At 43.9% G+C, this 18,082-nt stretch overlaps 1 protein-coding gene across 1 annotated transcript in view; it reads left to right on the top strand.

Moving 5' to 3' along the window:
* The window catches only part of SPTLC2 (serine palmitoyltransferase long chain base subunit 2), a 127,167-nt gene that overhangs the window by 24,131 nt on the left and 84,954 nt on the right, over window positions 1-18,082 (top strand). Inside the window, exons 2-3 of the mRNA XM_038406514.2 lie at window positions 2,596-2,790; window positions 14,297-14,451. Coding sequence (XP_038262442.2) covers window positions 2,596-2,790; window positions 14,297-14,451 — 350 coding nt within the window. The remainder of the gene's footprint in view (window positions 1-2,595; window positions 2,791-14,296; window positions 14,452-18,082) is intronic.

Below are 18,082 nucleotides of genomic sequence, written 5' to 3'. Positions count from 1 at the left end.
CAAAGAGATGGATCTTAGTTTGTCTGAAAGCAATAAGGTTTGTGGTCCTTTTTATCCCATGCCATGATGCTGGGCCCAGCCCCTTGAGAAGGCTCTATCTTCCACACTTGCAAGTATCTTTCCTTGACTCTTTGGAGTACTGATGTCAAGTTAGGTGTGGTGGACCAGACTTTCTACTTTCTGACTGGTCCATTGGCTTTGAAGAGCAAGACCTGGATGTTGGACTTAGTCCAAAATTCTTTCCGGGATCAGTGTAGTAGTTTAAAATTCAGTACTGTGCTCACAACATCCCATGTTGCTGAGCAGGTTGCCTGATCTGATTTGTACCAACTGAAGCTTGTTTGTTCGGTCCAGTCTTATTTGCAGGCATTGTGCATTGCAGTAATCAGCCCTGGAGAGCATGAATCAGTGGATCACTACAGCTAAGTTATAGTTTTTCATGACGAGATGGAGTCTCTTGGTCAGCCTTTGTCCAACATTTCGGTGCTAGGGGGATACGTACTTGTGGGGAAGCACAATATTTATGATCCAGTTAGAGCAGAGGTGGGCAAACTATGGCCCACGGGTCACATCCGGTCCGCAGGACCATCCTGCCTGGCCTGAGCTCCTGACCAGGGAGGCTAGCCCCTGGCCCTCTCCCGTTGTCCCCCCTTCCCCGCAGCCTCAGTGCAACGCGATGCCAGCACTCTGGCCCACTGCTCCTGCCGGGCCAGGCCAGGCGGCAGCATGGCTGTGAGCTGCCTCTCTGAGTGGCATGGTAAGGGGGTGGGGGGTTGGGTTGGATAAGGGGTAGAGGGTCCCAGCGGGCAGTCAGGGGACAGGGAGCAGGGCGCGATTCAATGGGGCAGAGGTTTGGGGTGGTAGTGGTCAGGGGTTGGGGAGCAGGGGGGTTGGATGGGGGTGGGGTCCCGGGGGGCAGTTAGGGGACAAGGAGCGGGGGAGGTTGGATGTGTCGGTGGTTCTGAGGGGGGCAGTCAGGGGGTGGGAAGTGGGAGGGGACAGATAGGGGGTAGGGTCCAGGCTGTTTGGGGAGGCACAGTCTGCCCTACCCGGCCCTCCATAAAGTTTCACAACTTGGATGTGGCCCTCGGGCCAAAAAGTTTGCCCACCCCTGGGTTCTGGTTTTGTCTCTTCTACTGACTGGTGGAGTTTCTGTGCAGTTCACAACCATATTGCTGGCCAAGGCCTTGTTTCCCTAACCTGGGGGCCAGTTTTGTTTGCCCATTTTTAAATGGGTAACATTGCACAAGGTCATTTTGGCAGATCTGGGAATAGAATCTTGGTCTCTAGTATGGCAGACCCAAGTCTCATCCACTTCATCATAATGGCTTTCTGAAAGAATATGCCAAATGTTTATGCTTGACTAGATCTGTAACCACTGCTCTAACCACTAGACAACTCTGCTCCCAGAGCCAGGAGTAAAACCTAGGAATCCTGATACCTGACATCCCCATCTTGTCTCACAAGTAGTTGTACAACATATTGGTAAAAGTGTCTCTGGCCTCCCTCGAGGGGCTGGCTCATGTAGAGGGTAATAGCCTATTCCTTCAATTGGTTACTACTCCAGTTCAAGCGGAAGAAGTCTGTGCTGTATATCTGAAGGCCCAGAGTTTAAACTCTGCTCATGGTCATGTGGGGAAAAATAGTTTGTAATTAAAGACCGTATAACCAGAAAGGGGCCAAATTAAGTTAGCATGGGTAACATCAGTGCTGGCATTTCCGTGTGTGTGTGGTTTTTTTTTTTAAATGTTTGCTTTTGCAACTGTAAGTCTAACACAGGTTTTTTTTATATGCAAAAGACCTCCTAAGTAGCATTTACTGAAGGACAGGTGCCTTAAAATATTGCAAGTGAGCTACAGAGCCTTTTACCTGTAGGTCACCAGTTTGAACCCAGTCCTGTTCAGCAGGGACAGAAAGCTGTTCTCACCTAATATGGATGTTGGCTGATTCCTACATTGGGATGAGTTTGAGTCTTGGTTCCAGCTCTGACATCACAAGTTCACCACCATTATTTGTACTAATGAGCAGATTTGTCAAAGAATTATTTGAGTCATAAGGACTGAACTAACATCATCCCTTTCACCAACACAAGTCATCTTTCTCCTCCCTCACCTTCATCAAGGCTGAACTATGCTGGCAGGACAGTGTGTGTGGGAAGCTTGCCTTAGTGCTGCCCTATATATAGATAGATGTCGTTCACCAGGGTTTTCACTCTGGCAGTCACCCTTTCAACTGGGACTAAATCCACACATCTGAGATGACGTTGATGGTTATATGCAAAAATTTAATTTGCTAATTTACATAACTTGTATAAAATGTCACACTGAGTTGCACAAAACTTGGTAGTGATAACTTTGGACATGCTGGAAGCAAGAGAGAAGATGAAGCTGAGGCTAATAGTTGGGGATAGTGTCCTTTATCAAGAGTGGCTTTCATTAATGCTTGACCCAGGCTGAAAATGCTTGGTTCTTTGAACTGAGTAAAAATCTTGCCCCAATACCATTGGACATTTCTAATTTAGCAGCACTCTCTGAAAACAGATTTTTTTTTCCCATTGTAGTAACTTCTAATTCCAGTTTTAACCTTCTATCCTAGATTCATCACATTGCCCACAATGGAGGATTATATAAAAGACCCTTTAATGAAGTTTTTGAGGAAACACCAATGCTGGTTGCTGTGCTGACGTATGTGGGCTACGGCGTCCTCACCCTCTTTGGGTATCTGCGAGACTTTCTGCGACACTGGAAGATTGAGAAGTGTCACCATGCATCAGAGAGAGAGGAACAGAAGGTAGTTGCTGGACAGGCATGGGTGGGATTTGAGCTGGTGTGCAGTGGCATGTCTGCCAGTAGTACCAATTTAAAATGTTTCTATTTCTAGCCCAAATGGGTGCAAAAAGAACCTGCCAATATAGCCTTTGCACAGCTGGTTGGAGTAATCTGTAAACAGCTTGAAACAATAGCACCGAGGTGCTAATTAATTACCTCATAATCTCCATGAGGTGTTAACTCTGGGGCCCACTGATGATCATTTTAATGTCCACACTGATGACTTTTTCATTGTCCACCACCTTAACAGAAATATCCAGTTCCTCTGAGATTGAAGATAGAGCACTGATTTATGCCACTGAGGATCTGGCCCTGTATTTGTGTCTGTAGTAAACAAAAGGCAATACAGGGAGAAAGCATAGGAATAACTGTCAAACTACTGAGGAAATCATTTTTCTTCCAATAAAAGGCTCTAGAATTAGGGGGTCAAATATTGCTTTTGAGTTAGTGTTCAGTGTGACTTATTTTCTTCAAGTGAGGATTAAAGTAGGGTAAAGTACATGGGCAAACGTGGCCCATAGCTGCTCTAACCTTCAGTATAGAGGATTTATTGGTCATGAATTACACTCCGTATTCTTCACTGGATGTTCTCATCAACATGCTTCATTGCATGCTGGGTTCTGTAGTCTCCCTGTGTCTCATCTCTGTTAAAATGGGGGCTGCTACAAGCTCCTTTGTTCTGTGCAACAGTGGAGTTTAAGATGCTTTTCTGTGGAGTGTCATTACATAAACTCAGTATGCTTCCTGCCAAGAAGGATGAATAAAACTCCTGTCTCTTTTCTTTCTCTCTCTCTCCCCCCCGACCCAGATTAAATGTACTGTATTAAGTTACTAAAAGTGTGTGCACCTGATAATGCACATGAAATATGGTTGCTGTCCTGCAGAATGTGGAATGCAGTTTCAGGCATGACTAAAGGGGATACCCAATCTGTAGGTAGGAGCTGAGGTGAGAAGGACTGGGGTTACAGCATTGAAGTTGGTTACTGAGTGAATGCTCGTGTACAATACAGGGGGATTATCCTGAATATCTATAACTAAAGCGAGGGTGGGCAAACTCTTTTTTGGCCCGAGGGCCTCATCGGGTTGCAAAATGGTTTGGAAGGCCGGGTAGGGAAGGCTGTGCCTCCCCAAAAACCTGGCCTCTGCCCCCTCCCACTTCCTGCCCCCTGACTGACCCCCCCCTTGCTCCCTGTCCCCTGACTGCCCCCCCGGGGCCTCCTGCCCCTTATCCAACCCTCCCGCCCCCTTCCCCTTACCATGCCGCTAAGAGTGGCAGGACAGGCTTGTTGGAAAGCCTGGGAGATGGGTGGCTTGCCCACACAGTGGCGTTGCTGTGGGGGAGGGCCAGGGACTAGCCTCCCTGGCCAGGAGCTCAGGGGCCAGGCAGGATGGTCCTGTGGGCCATAATTTGCCCACTCCTGAACTAAAGAGGTACTGAATTAGGATTCCCTTACTTCAGACATAATGTGTATTTAGAATTTCTGTCCTGAGAGTTGTCCTTCAGCCTAAATTCTTAATGTTTCCCTGAAATGCATTTGTTTTGGGAGATAACTGGTGACTTGAAGCCCTTTGGGAGTGTGTATGTGGAGGATGGCTTTGGGAGCCATTCCTCAATATGGTGGATATGGATCTTGGATTGGGTCATGAGTTGCAGATAAGCTATGCCCCTTTTCTATCCACTTTTATACTGTTCATGACCTCTTCGTGGGTGAGTTTGGTGAGAGATTATTAAAAATATATATATATATATCCATCCTAAAGAGGAATCAATTTATGGTTGGTTGTGAAGGGAGGATCAGGGTATTTAGTGCAATACACTAAAAATGGAAACTCCCTTTAAAAAATGTTACCAGTGTTGATGAAATGCTGACCTGATCCACTTCCTCACATTCATACCTAGATTGGAGTAGCTGCTCCTACTATAAAGTGAACTTAATTGAGTGCACGTGACTTCTGGAACAAGTTGTGAGCTGCAAGTACTAGACCAGGGGTGGGCAAACTACAGCCCGCGGGATTGCCCCCCGTGGTGCTGCAGGCCCCGCATCGCTCTCAGAAGTGGCTGGCACCATGTCCTTGGGACCCCGGTGGGGGTCGGGCTCTGTGTGTTGTGCCTGGAAGCAAGGACTGCCCCCACAGCAGCTCCCATTGGCTAGGAACGGGGAACTGCAGACAGTGGTAGCCTAGGGGGAGGTACCTGGAGGCATGGCAAGGGCAGCACATGGAGCCCTGTGCCAGCCCCCCCAGGGGCTGCGCAGGGACGTGGTTCCGGCCGCTTCCCGGAGTGGCGCGGCGTGGGGCCAGGGCAGGCATGCAGGGAGCCTGCCCTGGCCTCGGCGCGCGCCAGAGCCGATTTAGGTAAGCGGCACCGGGCCGAAGCCCGAACCCCTCCTGTACCCCAACTCCCTGCCCTGAGCCCCCTGCCTGCACCTCGCACCCCTCTTGCACCCCAACTCCCTGCCCTGAGCCCCCTTTTGCACCCCGCACCCTTCCTGTGCCCCACTCTCTTGCCCTGAGCCCATTCCTGTACACCGCACTCCCTCCAGCAAGCAAACCCCTTGCTCCGGCCCTGCACACAATTTTTCCACCCAGATGTGGCCCTCAGCACAAAAAGTTTGCCCACCCCTGTGCTAGACTGTGCATCAGGCTCCCTCAATCTGCCTAGAAGTTTGGGAGAGCAAGCTGTAATGAACCTGATGTAGAAACCAGTTTCACCTTGTGGGTTAAGGTAGTTATTGAACACCATTTTGAAGCAAGTTTCAGAGTAGCAGCCATGTTAGTCTGTATTCGCAAAAAGAAAAGGAGTACTTGTGGCACCTTAGAGACTAACAAATTTATTAGAGCATAAGCTTTCGTGAAATGCATCCGATGAAGTGAGCTGTAGCTCACGAAAGCTTATGCTCAAATAAAGTTGTTAGTCTCTAAGGTGCCACAAGTACTCCTTTTCTTTTTGCAAATACAGACTAACACGGCTGCTACTCTGAAACCTGAAATATAGATGTCCTCACGGGAAGTTATGCTGGTATAACTAACAGTTTAAATTCATACACTACTTCTTACTGGTATAACTTTCCCATGTAAACCAGACCAAGGTTGTTCTGACTCTGGGTTTTTTACTTTATCTGGGAGTATCTTCATATTCTTATGAAGTTTCTATGGGAGTTTGGTAAGTGAAGTAACTTCAGTTCCTATGGAACGTAAAACAACAACAGCAACAAAAAATTTCTCCTATATTTTTAATGCTCCTGTGTGTCTTTCTGCTTCTGTGCCCTTCAGAACATCTGAGGACATGTCTTTATAATTGGAAAAATATCTCTAAACAAGTCCTGAGTTTATGGCCCTCAGTTCACATGCATTAGACTAAAGCACCTAGAAAAAATGACAGGTTTCAGAGTAGCAGCCGTGTTTGTCTGTATACGCAAAAAGAAAAGGAGTACTTGTGGCACCTTAGAGACCAACAAATTTATTTGAGCATAAGCTTTTGTGAGCTACAGCATCTGATGAAGTGAGCTGTAGCTCACGAAAGCTCGTGCTCAAATTAATTAGTTAGTCTAGAAAAAATGACACTTGTGCCCTTTTACAGCTTTATGATGACCCATCAAGACCTGAAGTTCTCTGAAAAATCTTTTGGGTTTTTGTACACTCGAGATTCATGTCTTGTCTACACAATTTTTCAGGGAAGAGTATGTGGTAGACTAGTCCGTTCAAATCATGATATTAAATACAAAGCGAGCAGAAGCTAATTAATTGAGGAGGAAAGTGACTCTTATTCAGGCTGTTTGTTTAAAATTCTTTTTATTACTATTTAACTCAACCCCAGACAGTTGGGAAGAAATGTCCCTTTGCTAAACACTCAGCACCCCCGCCCTTTCATTTAAAGTCTGACAGCTTCCAGTTTATTTTTCTGGGTCCTCCCAAGGTGACCTCCAGCAAAAATAGGGAGGACACAACTTGACATTCCTAAGGTTCCAGAAAAAAACAACCCCCAAACAAACCGAGAGAACACTTTTTTAGAAAACACTGTTCAAATATTCTTTATGTAACATAAAAAGCAAAAATATCACACACAGCTTTTTTTCTTTTGCTGTTTATCTTTAGGGAGGAGCTGTTGCTTTAATCATTTAGGCAAATAACAAAAAGCTGTAATAGATGCAGTAAATTTTGTGTGGATTGACATGTCCCTATAGCATACAGCATATCTGTGTAGTACCCCAGGTGTGCTCGGCTTCTGAAGTAAGAGAGAGAGTGTGTGTGTGTGTGTGTGTGTGTGTGTGTGTGTGTGTGTGTGCTTGTGCGCGTGCGCGTATGCGTGCCCTAGAAGTGCTATAGTGCTTTACAGTAGAGAGGTGTCACTGGGCCAGAGAGTTTATAATCTTAGGGTACATCTTCACTACCCTCCGGATCGGTGGGTAGTGATCGATCTACCGGGGATTGATTTACCGTGTCTAGTCAAGACGCGATAAATCGATCCCCCGAATCAATGCCTGTACTCCACCTTGGCAGGAGGAGTAAGTGGAGTCGAGGGGGAAGCCGCCACAGTCGACTCGCCATTGTGAGGACAGCCAGGTAAGTTGAACTAAGCGAATAGCGTAGCTGAAGTTGCATATCTTAGTTCGACACTCCCCCACCCTCTCGGTGTAGCCCAGGCCTAAGGCTCTGATCCTACAAAGGGGTTGGTAAGTGCAGCATGTTGCTCCCTATTTAAAATAAGAATTATGAGACTACAGCTTTGGGGTGACGTTGTAGAAGGATAGGACCCTGTGGGCACTGGGTAAGCAGTTTTCTGGTGAATAGAACTAAGTTATTCTAAGCCTCCTTGATAAGGCGAGTTTCTTGAGAAAGGCGCACACAGATGCATAGAGATCAATGCCAGGCTATCCTTAAGATTTACTTGTCACTATGCATGATGTAATCAAATTTAAAATACTGTGGTGGAAGAAGCAATGGCTGAATCTGAGCTCGTGAAAATCCTTGTTCCCACTGTCACAGTTCAGGGCAACTGTGCCTGCATTCCCACGCTGTGGTCTACAAGGGCACCCACTCTTGTGCTTCTGGATTCTAAGCCATTGGTTTTCTTGGGTGGAGACCTGCATCTCTCTTCCCTTCTGACCGGGTATTTACATGTAAACCAGTTGAGACGGGTTGGATCACAGAAACCCCCTTGGCTGCCAACTGATGTGCCAAGACTGCCTCTGAGCCCATTTTCCCTGTCAGCCTGGGACTTCAGAACCTTGCCTTGTTTGAGCCACACATACTAGCCTGCTACAAACACAGACCCAGGTCTGAACTACATCCCACAAACTGCAGGCTTAACTGAAAACAGATTAAGAAGTGTTCCTGTCTCCAACACACAGGTACCCAGCTCCCAATGGGGTCCAAACCCCAAATCCGTTTTACCCTTTATAAAGCTTATACAAGGTAAACTCGCTGTTCGCCCTCTATAACACTGATAGAGAGGTATGCACAGCTGTTTTTCCCCCTGCCCCAGGTATTAATACATACTCTGAGTTAATTAATAAGTAAAAAGTGATTTTATTAAATGCAAAAAGTAGGATTTAAGTGGTTCCAAGTAATAACAGACAGAACAAAGTGAATTACCAATCAAAATAAAATAAAACACACAAGTCTAAGCCTAGTATAGTAAGAAAACTGAATACAGATTAAAATCTCACCCTCAGATGTTTCAATAAGCTACTATCACAGACCGGACACCTTCCTAGTCTGGGCACAGTCTTTCCCTTGGTACAGCCCTTGTAGTAGCTAGGGGATTTCTCATGGCTGCAGCCCCCTTTGTTCTGTTCCATCCCCTTATAGCTTTTGCAAAAGGCAGGAATCCTTTGTCCCCTCTGGGTTCCCACCCTTCCTTCTAAATGGAAAAGCATCAGGTTAAAGATCAATTCCAGTTCAGGTGACATGATCACATGTCACACTGTAAGACTTCATTATCCACTTGCTAGTACACAGGAAACTTACAAGTAAACAGCCATCTACAGTCAATTGTCCTGGTTAATGGGAGCCATCAAGATTCCAAACCACCATTAATGGTCCACACTGTGCATAATTACAATAGGCCCTCAGATTTATATTTCATATTTCTAGTTTCAGATACAAGAGTGATCCATTGATACAAATAGAATGACCACACTCAGTAGATTATAAGCTTTGTAATATCTTACAAGAGACCTTTTGTAGGAAACATATTCCAGTTACATTATATTCACACTCATTAGAACGTTTTCATAAAATCATATAGAGTGCAGTGTCACACCAGTTCCCTGTGTTCTCTGCCTTATTCCCAGCAAAAGACAGTCCACCTAAGGAGACATGCTTTGCTTCTCTACTCTTAAGACAAGTACACTGCCTGTAATTGCTACAGTTACAAGCTACCACACCCTTCTTTCTAAGCAAACATATTTCATTCTTAAAGTCAAAGCAATGCAGAGGAAATAGTTTTAAAATAATAAAATAACTTCCATGCATGCTAATAAGCTTACCAGAGATCACTCCAGCTGCTAAATAGGCTCTGGAAGGGGCAGCCTGTAGACTCTACCAGGGCTTTTACTGTGGTTTCGAGTTCATCACACCCTTTGCTCTGAACAAAAAAAACCCATGACTCTGAGTCACTCATTTATCCAGTCTGCCTTTTTGAAGAGACCTTGTATAGGTAGACCTCTATGAAAATGGATCTTTTCTCAAAGTGCAGCTTCAAAAGGATGGATTTGAAGGAGGGCTGTCAAGCAATTAAAAAAATGAATCGTGTGATTAATAACAATAATAAAATACACCAATATTTTAAAAAATGGTATGTTTTCTAAGTTTCCAAATATATTGACTTAAATTACAATACAGAATACAAAGTGTACAGTGCTCACTTTATATTTATTTTTGGTTACAAATATTTGCACTGTAGAAAACAAGATGTATTTTTCAATTCACCTCATACAAGTATTGTAGTGCAATCTGTTTATCAAGGAAGTTATATTTACAAAAGCAGAATTACGTAAAACAAACCTGCATTCAAAAATAAAACAATCTAAAATTTTAGAGCCTGCAAACCCACACAGTCCTACTTCTTGTTCAGCAAATGGCTCAGACAAACAAGTTTGTTTACATTTGCAGGAGATAATGCTGTTCTCCTCTTATTTACGTCACCAGAAGAGGCATTTGTATGGCACTGTTGTAGTCGGTATTGCAAGGTATTTACATCCAGAGATGCTAAACATTTGTATGCCCCTTCATGCTTCGGCCACCATTCCAGAGGGCATGCTGATAGCACTTGCTTAAAAAATAATGCATTAATTAAATTTGTGACTGAACTCCTTGGGGGAGAATTGTATGTCCCCATCTCTGTTTAACCCGCATTCTGCCATATATTTCATGTTATAGCAATCTCAGATGATGACCCAGCACATGTTCATTTAAAGAACATTTTCACTGCAGATTTCACAAAACACAAAGAAGGTACCAATCTGAGATTTCTAAAGATAGCTACAGCACTCAACCCAAGGTTTAAGAATCTGAAGTGCTGTCCAAAATGTGAGAGAGATGAGGTGTGGAGCATGCTTTCAGAAGTCTTAACAGAGCAAAACACTGATGCAGAAACCCAAACCACCAAAAGAGAAAATCAGCGTTCTGCTGGTGGCATCTGCCTCAGATAATGAAAATGAACATGCATTGGTCTGCTCTGCTTTGGGTTGTTGTTGAGCAGAACCCATCATCAGCATGGACGCATGTCCCCTGGAATGGTGGTTGAAGCATGAAGAGACATAGGAATCTTTAATGCATCTGGCATGTAAATATCTTGCGATGCCGGCTACAATAGTGCCACGAGAATGCCTGTTCTCACTTTCTGGTGATGCTGTGAACAAGAAGCGAGCAGCATTATCTCCTGCAAATGTAAACAAACTTGTTTGTCTGAGCTATTGGCTGAACAAGAAGTAGGACTGAGTGGGTTTGCAGGCTCTAAAGTTTTACATTGTTTTATTTTTGAATGCAGGTGGGTTTTTTTACATAATTCTACTTTTGTAAGTTCAACTTTCATGGTAAACAGATTGCACTACAGTACTCGTATGAAGTGAACTGAAAAATACTATTTTATCATTTTTACAGTACAAATATTTGTAATCTATACATTTGGATTTCAGTTACAACACAGAATACAATATATTTGAAAATGTTTTTCTACATTCAAAATGTGTAATAAAATTCAGTTGGTTTTCTATTGTTACAGTGTGATTAAAACTGTGATTATTCGTGATTAAATTTTTTTGAGTTAATCACGAGTTAACTGTGATTAATCGACAGCCCTAATTTGAAGTAGGTCATTTGCATTCCCTACACCCCCAGGTATTTGCTAGGAAATCCACTCCACACATATTGTCCCCAAAAGTCCTTTGAAGTTCCTAAACCAGCAGTGGGTAAACTTTTTGGTTCAAGGGCCACATCTGGGTATGGAATTGTATGGCGGGCCATGAATGCTCACAAAGTTGGGGTGCAGGAGGGGGTGAGGGCTCTGGCTGGGGGTGCAGGCTCTGGGGTGGGGCCAGAAATGAGGCATTGAGGCTGTGGGAGGGGTCTCCAGGCAGGTGGTTGAGGTGTGCGGGGGGGGGGGCGAGGGCTCCAGCTAGAGGTGTGGGCTCTGGGGTGGGGCTGGGGATGAGGGCTTGGGGTGTAGGTGGGTGCTCTAGGCTGGAACTGAGGGGTTTGGAGTGTGGGAGGGGGCTCTGGCTGGGGCAGGGGATTGGGGCACGGTGGGAGGGGGTGAGGGCTCTGGCTAGGGGTGCAGGCTTTGGGATGGGGCTGGGGATGAGGGGCTTGGGGTGCAGGAGGGTACTCTGGGCTGGGATCAAGGGCTTTGGAGGGCGAGAGAGGGAGCAGGGTGTTGGGGTGCAGGCTCCAGGTTGCACTTGCATCCAGCAGCTTCTGGAAGTAGCGGCATGTCCCCCCTCTGGCTCGTACGCAGAGGCACAACCAGGTTCCTCTGCGTAGTTCCTGGCCAATGGGAACTGCAGGGGTGGCGCTTGGGGCACAAGAGCGTGGGGAGCCCCCTGGCTTCACCTATGCTTAGGAGCTGGTTGGGGGGACATGCCGCTGCTTCCAGGAGCCACGCAGAGTGGCTCCCGATCTCGCTCCCCAGCGGGAGCTCAAGGGCCGGATTAAATCAGCTGGTAGGCCGCAGTTTGCCCATCCCTGTCCTAAATATGATGAGATTGTATTAATCATGTCTTCCTCCTAAAGAACCTCTATAGATAGTACATAAACTACTCTGAAAATACTTAAGTTAAACCTTCCTGAATTAAGTTTAATTCCATAAGGTTTGTCCAGGATATTATAATCTATAAAACTCACTTCCCCTTGAGGTTCTAAAAACTTTAATTCTCCTTAGGAAAGGACACATCTGAGATCCCCAGTCTACCTCGGAGGTCCATTCTGTGACTGGATTTGGTTTACCCTTCTGTAATTTAAATTACCTATGGAGGAATAAATAGGATTTTTGCTGCTCTGTTGTGTAAAGGTGGCTCAGAAGGGCTTTTAAAAAAACAATTCTACTTGCTCTTTTTTAGAAATATCAAGACTGTTGCATCTCGTTGTGACGCTTTGGGTTTCCCCCAAATCTGCAGGGCGTTCAGTCACTGCCTGCCCTGTAACCATGGGTGCTTTTGTGCTGCGAGTATGCTGCTAATGTCAGGGCTCTAAGCCACAGCTGTACAATGCTAGTCTTTACTCTTTTTGTTTGTGGTTTTCCTTGGACGATCCAGAGCAGTAGATGAGGTACCATGCTAACTGAAGGAGAAAGGGGGTTAAATCTTTAACAAAAACGTTTTTCTTCCAGATGTGTAACGTGAGTTGGAGTTATTTGGTCTGTCAGTACCTAATTAAAAGCTTTGAAAGAAGTATGACTAAATATTACTTTCCTCTCAATCAACATTTACTTCCATGGTACAGTGGAACCTCAGAATTACAAACAACCTCCATTCCCGAGGTGTTCATAACTCTGAAGTGTTCAGAACTCTGAACTAAACATTATGGTGGTTCTTTCAAAAGTTTACAACTAAACATTGACTTAATACATCTTTCAAACTTTACTATTCAGAAGTATGCTTTTAACCATATTAATTTAAATGAAACAAGCACAGAAACAGTTTCCTTACCTTATGAAATCTTTTAAACTTTTCCTATATTTTTAGTAGTTTACATTTAACACAGTACTATACTGTATTTGCTCTTTTTGGTCTCTGCTGCTGCCTGATTGCGTACTTCCAGTTCCAAATGAGGTGTGTGGTTGAGTGGTCCTTTGTAACTCTGGTATTCGTAACTCTGAGGTTCTGCTTATGCTTAATGTCAAAACATTAATTCTTCACTCTTTCATATGAGCTCCTCAATGAAACAAGCCAGACGAGTCCTGAATTTCTAATATGAAAAACAGCTTGCATGGATTTTCTTCCTGTCTGTCTTCCTCTATCATAAACTCCAGCTTTTCCTCCTGTGTGGGTCACTTTTAATGAAAGATGCTTTTCTTGCACTAAGTACATCAGGTGAATAGTGTGTTCTACATAGTCTTACTGCTCTTCTGATGTCAAACTTCCTTTTAATTGAACAGTAAATAAATTTGGTTATCCTTTCAAGCTTTCAGAGTGGGCCAAGGGAGTACATTACCCTGTGCTCAGATGTGTCAGTGTTGTCAGTAAGCTTGAAGTTCTTCCTTGTTATCCATTCAAGACATACATTTTGGTTTTCCTGAGAGATATGTTGGAAGGGAAGCTGGAGTTCAGGAAACATCTGTGCAAACAAACTTTGTGGGATATAAGTGATAATGCAAACTATAGAGAAGAGTTTGTCAGAATTCAACTTTACAATTGGGATTCTGAACACAAGTTTGGGAAATTTAGAAGTTAATTTCCACGGTAATGCTACTGCTGCTGTATTAATTGCATTAAAGTATGTTTTTCTGAAAATGAACTGCAAAAAGGTTACCTTCATACAAAAGATTTCCTTGTTCTCAGTTGCAGCTGATCACACACTGAACAGGAACTGCTGCACTGGGAGAGGAGGAGTTGGGAAAGTGGGCCGCAGCGGGGGCCACTCCTTCTCCATCTTTTCTCTACAGTGCGATGTAAACAACTGAGGAAATTTTACTCATCTCCTGGTATTGAAATATGATCTAGTGGATAAGGGCATGCCCTAGGAGTTGGGAGGTTTAGATTCTGTTCCTGATTCTGCCGCTATGTGGAGTTGGGCAAGTGGCTTTCTCTGTGCCTCAGCTTCCCAGCAGAGAGAGATGTAGGGAATAACACCTCAGTGAAGCTCTTCAAAATCAGTGGCTGAAAAGTGTTCAGTGTGATCATATAATGCATTTTTCTTGAGTGCACTTAAAAGTGTATCCCAAACTGATGCAGAAAACTGGCTCTCCTTGTATCACAACAGATTAGGCATATGATCTTGTTTGAATGCCTTTAATGTATCTTTTGCAGGACTTTGTCCCATTGTATCAGGACTTCGAAAACTTCTACACAAGGAACCTTTACATGCGCATTCGAGACAGCTGGAACAGACCAATCTGCAGTGTGCCTGGGGCCAAAGTGGACATGATGGAGAGACTTTCCCAGGACTACAATTGGACATTTGTGTGAGTTACAGATTGGGGAAAGATTCCCAACAATTAGTCTTGAGTGGAGAATGCCTGAGGATTATGAAACTGTCTTTGAAGGAGCAGCAGGTCCTGCACAGACTAGTGGATAAGAGGGAAGGTCTTCTCATGGATCAGTAATTGGTTAAAACATAGGAAACAAAGGGTAGGAATCAACTGTCAGTTTTCACAGTGGAGAAAGGTAAATTAGCAGGTTCCCCAGGGGGTCTGTATTGGGACCAGCGCTGTTCAACATAGTCGTAAATGATCTGGAAAATGGGTAAACAGTCAGGTGGCAGACCATACCGAATTACTCATGATAGTAAAGTCCAAAGCAGACTGAAGAATCTGTCTCTCAAAACAGGGTGACCGGACAACAAAATGGAAGATGAAACTGTGTTGATAAATGCAGAGTAATGCACAATGGAAAACAAATCCCCACTATACACAAAAATGATGGGGTCTAAATTAGCTGTTATGCAAGAAGAAGATTGTGGAGTCATTGTGAATAGTACACTGAAAACATCTGCTCGATGTGCAGTAGCAGTCTAAAAAAGCTAACAGAATGTTAGGAACTATTAGGAAACGGATAGATACTATGACAGAAAATATCATAATGCCCCTAGATAAACCCATAGTACACCCACACCATGAATACTGCATGCAGTTCTGATCTCCCCATTTAAAAAAAGAACATATTTAAATTGGAACAAGTAGAGAGAAGAGCAGCAAAAATGATTAAGGTATAGAATAGCTTCCATATGAGGGGAGATTAAGACGGGACTGTTCAGCTTGGAAAAGAGGAGTGGGGATGTGGGGAGAGAAATATGGCAGCGGTCTATAAAATCATGAATGTTGTGGAGAAAGTGAATAAGAGAGTGCTATTTACCCATTCACATAACACAAGAATCAGGGGTCACCTAATGAAATTAATAGGCCGCAGGTTTAAAACAAACATAAGTAAGTACTTCTTCCCACAACTCTCAATCAACCAGTGGAACTTGTTGTTGGGGAAGGCCAAAACTATAACTGGGTTCAAAAAAGTATCAGAGAAGTTCCTGGAGGATAAATCCATCAAAGGCCATTAGCCAAGATGGTCAGGGATGCAATCCCATAATGGGCTCTGAGACTTTTTAAACCTGTGATTACTAGAAGCTGGGACTGGAGGACAGGTGATGGATCACTCCCTAATTGCCCTGTTCTGTTCATTCTCTCTGAAGCACCTGGCACTGGCCACTGTCGAAGACAAGATACTGGGCTAGATGAATCATTGGTCTGACCCAGTATGGCCATTCTGATTGTTCTTAGAAGTGCCACAAATTTGAACCGAGGAACTTCAGAGTTTGAAATGCTAATTCCTCTTCACTGGTGTTATGATTTACACCAAGTATAAACGATTACACATCTGTAAACACAGTGATTAGAAGTGTTTTTATATCATTGTATGGAAGGGTTCACATAGTAGCGGGAAGCCAGTGGTAAAATCAGGCCAGTACCTTTTGTGAGGGCATTTACTGTGTATGCTGCTTAGCCTGTCTCACTTCTGGTGACTTTATTCTGACATGGATTAGAATTCAAGTGAGAATTTGGTATTCTGGCTCCTGGAGTGTACTGTTGTACTTGTAATCTTTATTGAGATTGAATATGTAAGCCAAAGGTGTTAACCCAGTCACTGTCCAACATTAAATAGTTTTAAACAAGGTTTGGGGTTTGGTATTCAGAGACCTCCGCCTACTTCGAACCATGGCAAGTATACTATATAATTCATGCAAAAAGTTAGTAGTTTGACTGAAATACAGAAAAGAAAAGACTCAAAATGAGGTAGAGAGCATTGAAACTGATGGGTAACCTTGATTTTGGATAATCAAAGTCGTTTTTTGGAAACACTGAATATTAGTTAATCTTTTATTCAGCCAAATCATTTTTGGTGGTGAAGTAAAGGGTGAGTTCTGTTGTTCAGTTCTGAGTTGGGAATGAGTCATTTTTCTGCTTTAGACCGAAATAGAAAGGATAGTAAAGATGGGGGGAAACGCAGCCATTCCATTAACTTTCACTCATTTCTCACAGCTGAGCACGCAATTAGGGTAAATTTGTGGGCTCAGTTATCACAACAGTACATCTCACACAAACACCACATGATTGTCTAATGCTGAGTTTAGCAGGAGTGCTCTGGGTCAAGACTGAAATAAACTGGCAGAGCTGTGGGGTGGAGACCAGAAGTGGAATAGCAAGATAGTCTGAGGTACCCTGACAGAGGTTGTATGTAAGAAACCTGTACAGCCCAACACACAGTGTAACTTATAGATTCATAGATACTAAGGTCAGAAGGGACCATTCTGATCATCTAGTCTGACCTCCTGCACAGCGCAGGCCACAGAATCTCACCCACCCACTCCTATGAAAAACCTCACCCATGTCTGAGCTATTGAAGTCCTTAAATCATGGTTCAAAGACTTCAAGGAGCAGAGAAGCCTCCCTCAAGTCAACCATGCCCCATGCTACAGAGGAAGGTGAAAAACCTCCAGGGCCTCTCCAATCTGCCCTGGAGGAAAATTCCTTCCTGACCCCAAATATGGCAATCAGCTAAACCCTGAGCATATGGGCAAGATTCACCAGCCAGATACCCAGGAAAGAATTTTCTATAGTAACTCAGATCCCATCCATCTAATATCCCATCTCAGGGGATTTGGCCTATTTACCCTGAATATTTAAAGATCAATTACTTACCAAAATCCCATTATCCTATCATACCATCTCCTCCATAAACTTATCGAGTAGAATCTTAAAGCCAGATAGATCTTTTGCCCCCACTGCTTCCCTTGGAAGGCTATTCCAAAACTTCACTCCTCTGATGGTTAAAAACCTTCGTCTGATTTCAAGTCTAAACTTCCTGGTGGCCAGTTTATACCCATTTGTTCTTGTGTCCACATTGGTGCTGAGCTTAAATAATTCCTCTCCCTCTCCTGTATTTATCCCTCTGATATATTTATAGAGAGCAATCATATCTCCCCTCAACCTTCTTTTAGTTAGGCTAAACAAGCCAAGCTCTTTAAGTCTCCTTTCATAAGACAAGTTTTCCATTCCTCGGATCATCCTAGTAGCCCTTCTCTGTACCTGCTCCAGTTTGAATTCATCCTTTTTAAACATGGGAGACCAGAACTGCACACAGTATTCTAGGTGAGGTCTCACCAGTGCCTTGTATAACGGTACTAAAACCTCCTTATCCCTTCTGGAAATGCCTCTCCTGATGCATCCCAAAATCGCAATAGCTTTTTTCACAGCCATATCACATTGGCAGCTCATAGTCATCCTATGATCAACCAATACTCCAAGGTCCTTCTCCTCTTCCGTTACTTCTAATTGATGCGTCCCCAACTTATAGCTAAAATTCTTGTTATTAATCCCTAAATGCATAACCTTACACTTCTCACTATTAAATTTCATCCTATTACTATTACTCCAGTTTACAAGGTAATCCAGATCCTCCTGTATAATATCCCGATCCTTCTCCGAATTGGCAATACCTCCCAGCTTTGTATCATCTGCAAACTTTATTAGCACACTCCCACTTTTTGTGCCAAGGTCAGTAATAAAAAGTTTAAATAAGATTGGTCCCAAAACCGATCCCCGA

Source organism: Dermochelys coriacea, chromosome 6, assembly GCF_009764565.3.
Source record: "Dermochelys coriacea isolate rDerCor1 chromosome 6, rDerCor1.pri.v4, whole genome shotgun sequence".
Taxonomy (NCBI): Eukaryota; Metazoa; Chordata; order Testudines; family Dermochelyidae; genus Dermochelys; species Dermochelys coriacea.
Note: the sequence above shows the minus strand (reverse complement) of the source record. Positions and strands in the feature narration are given on the sequence as shown.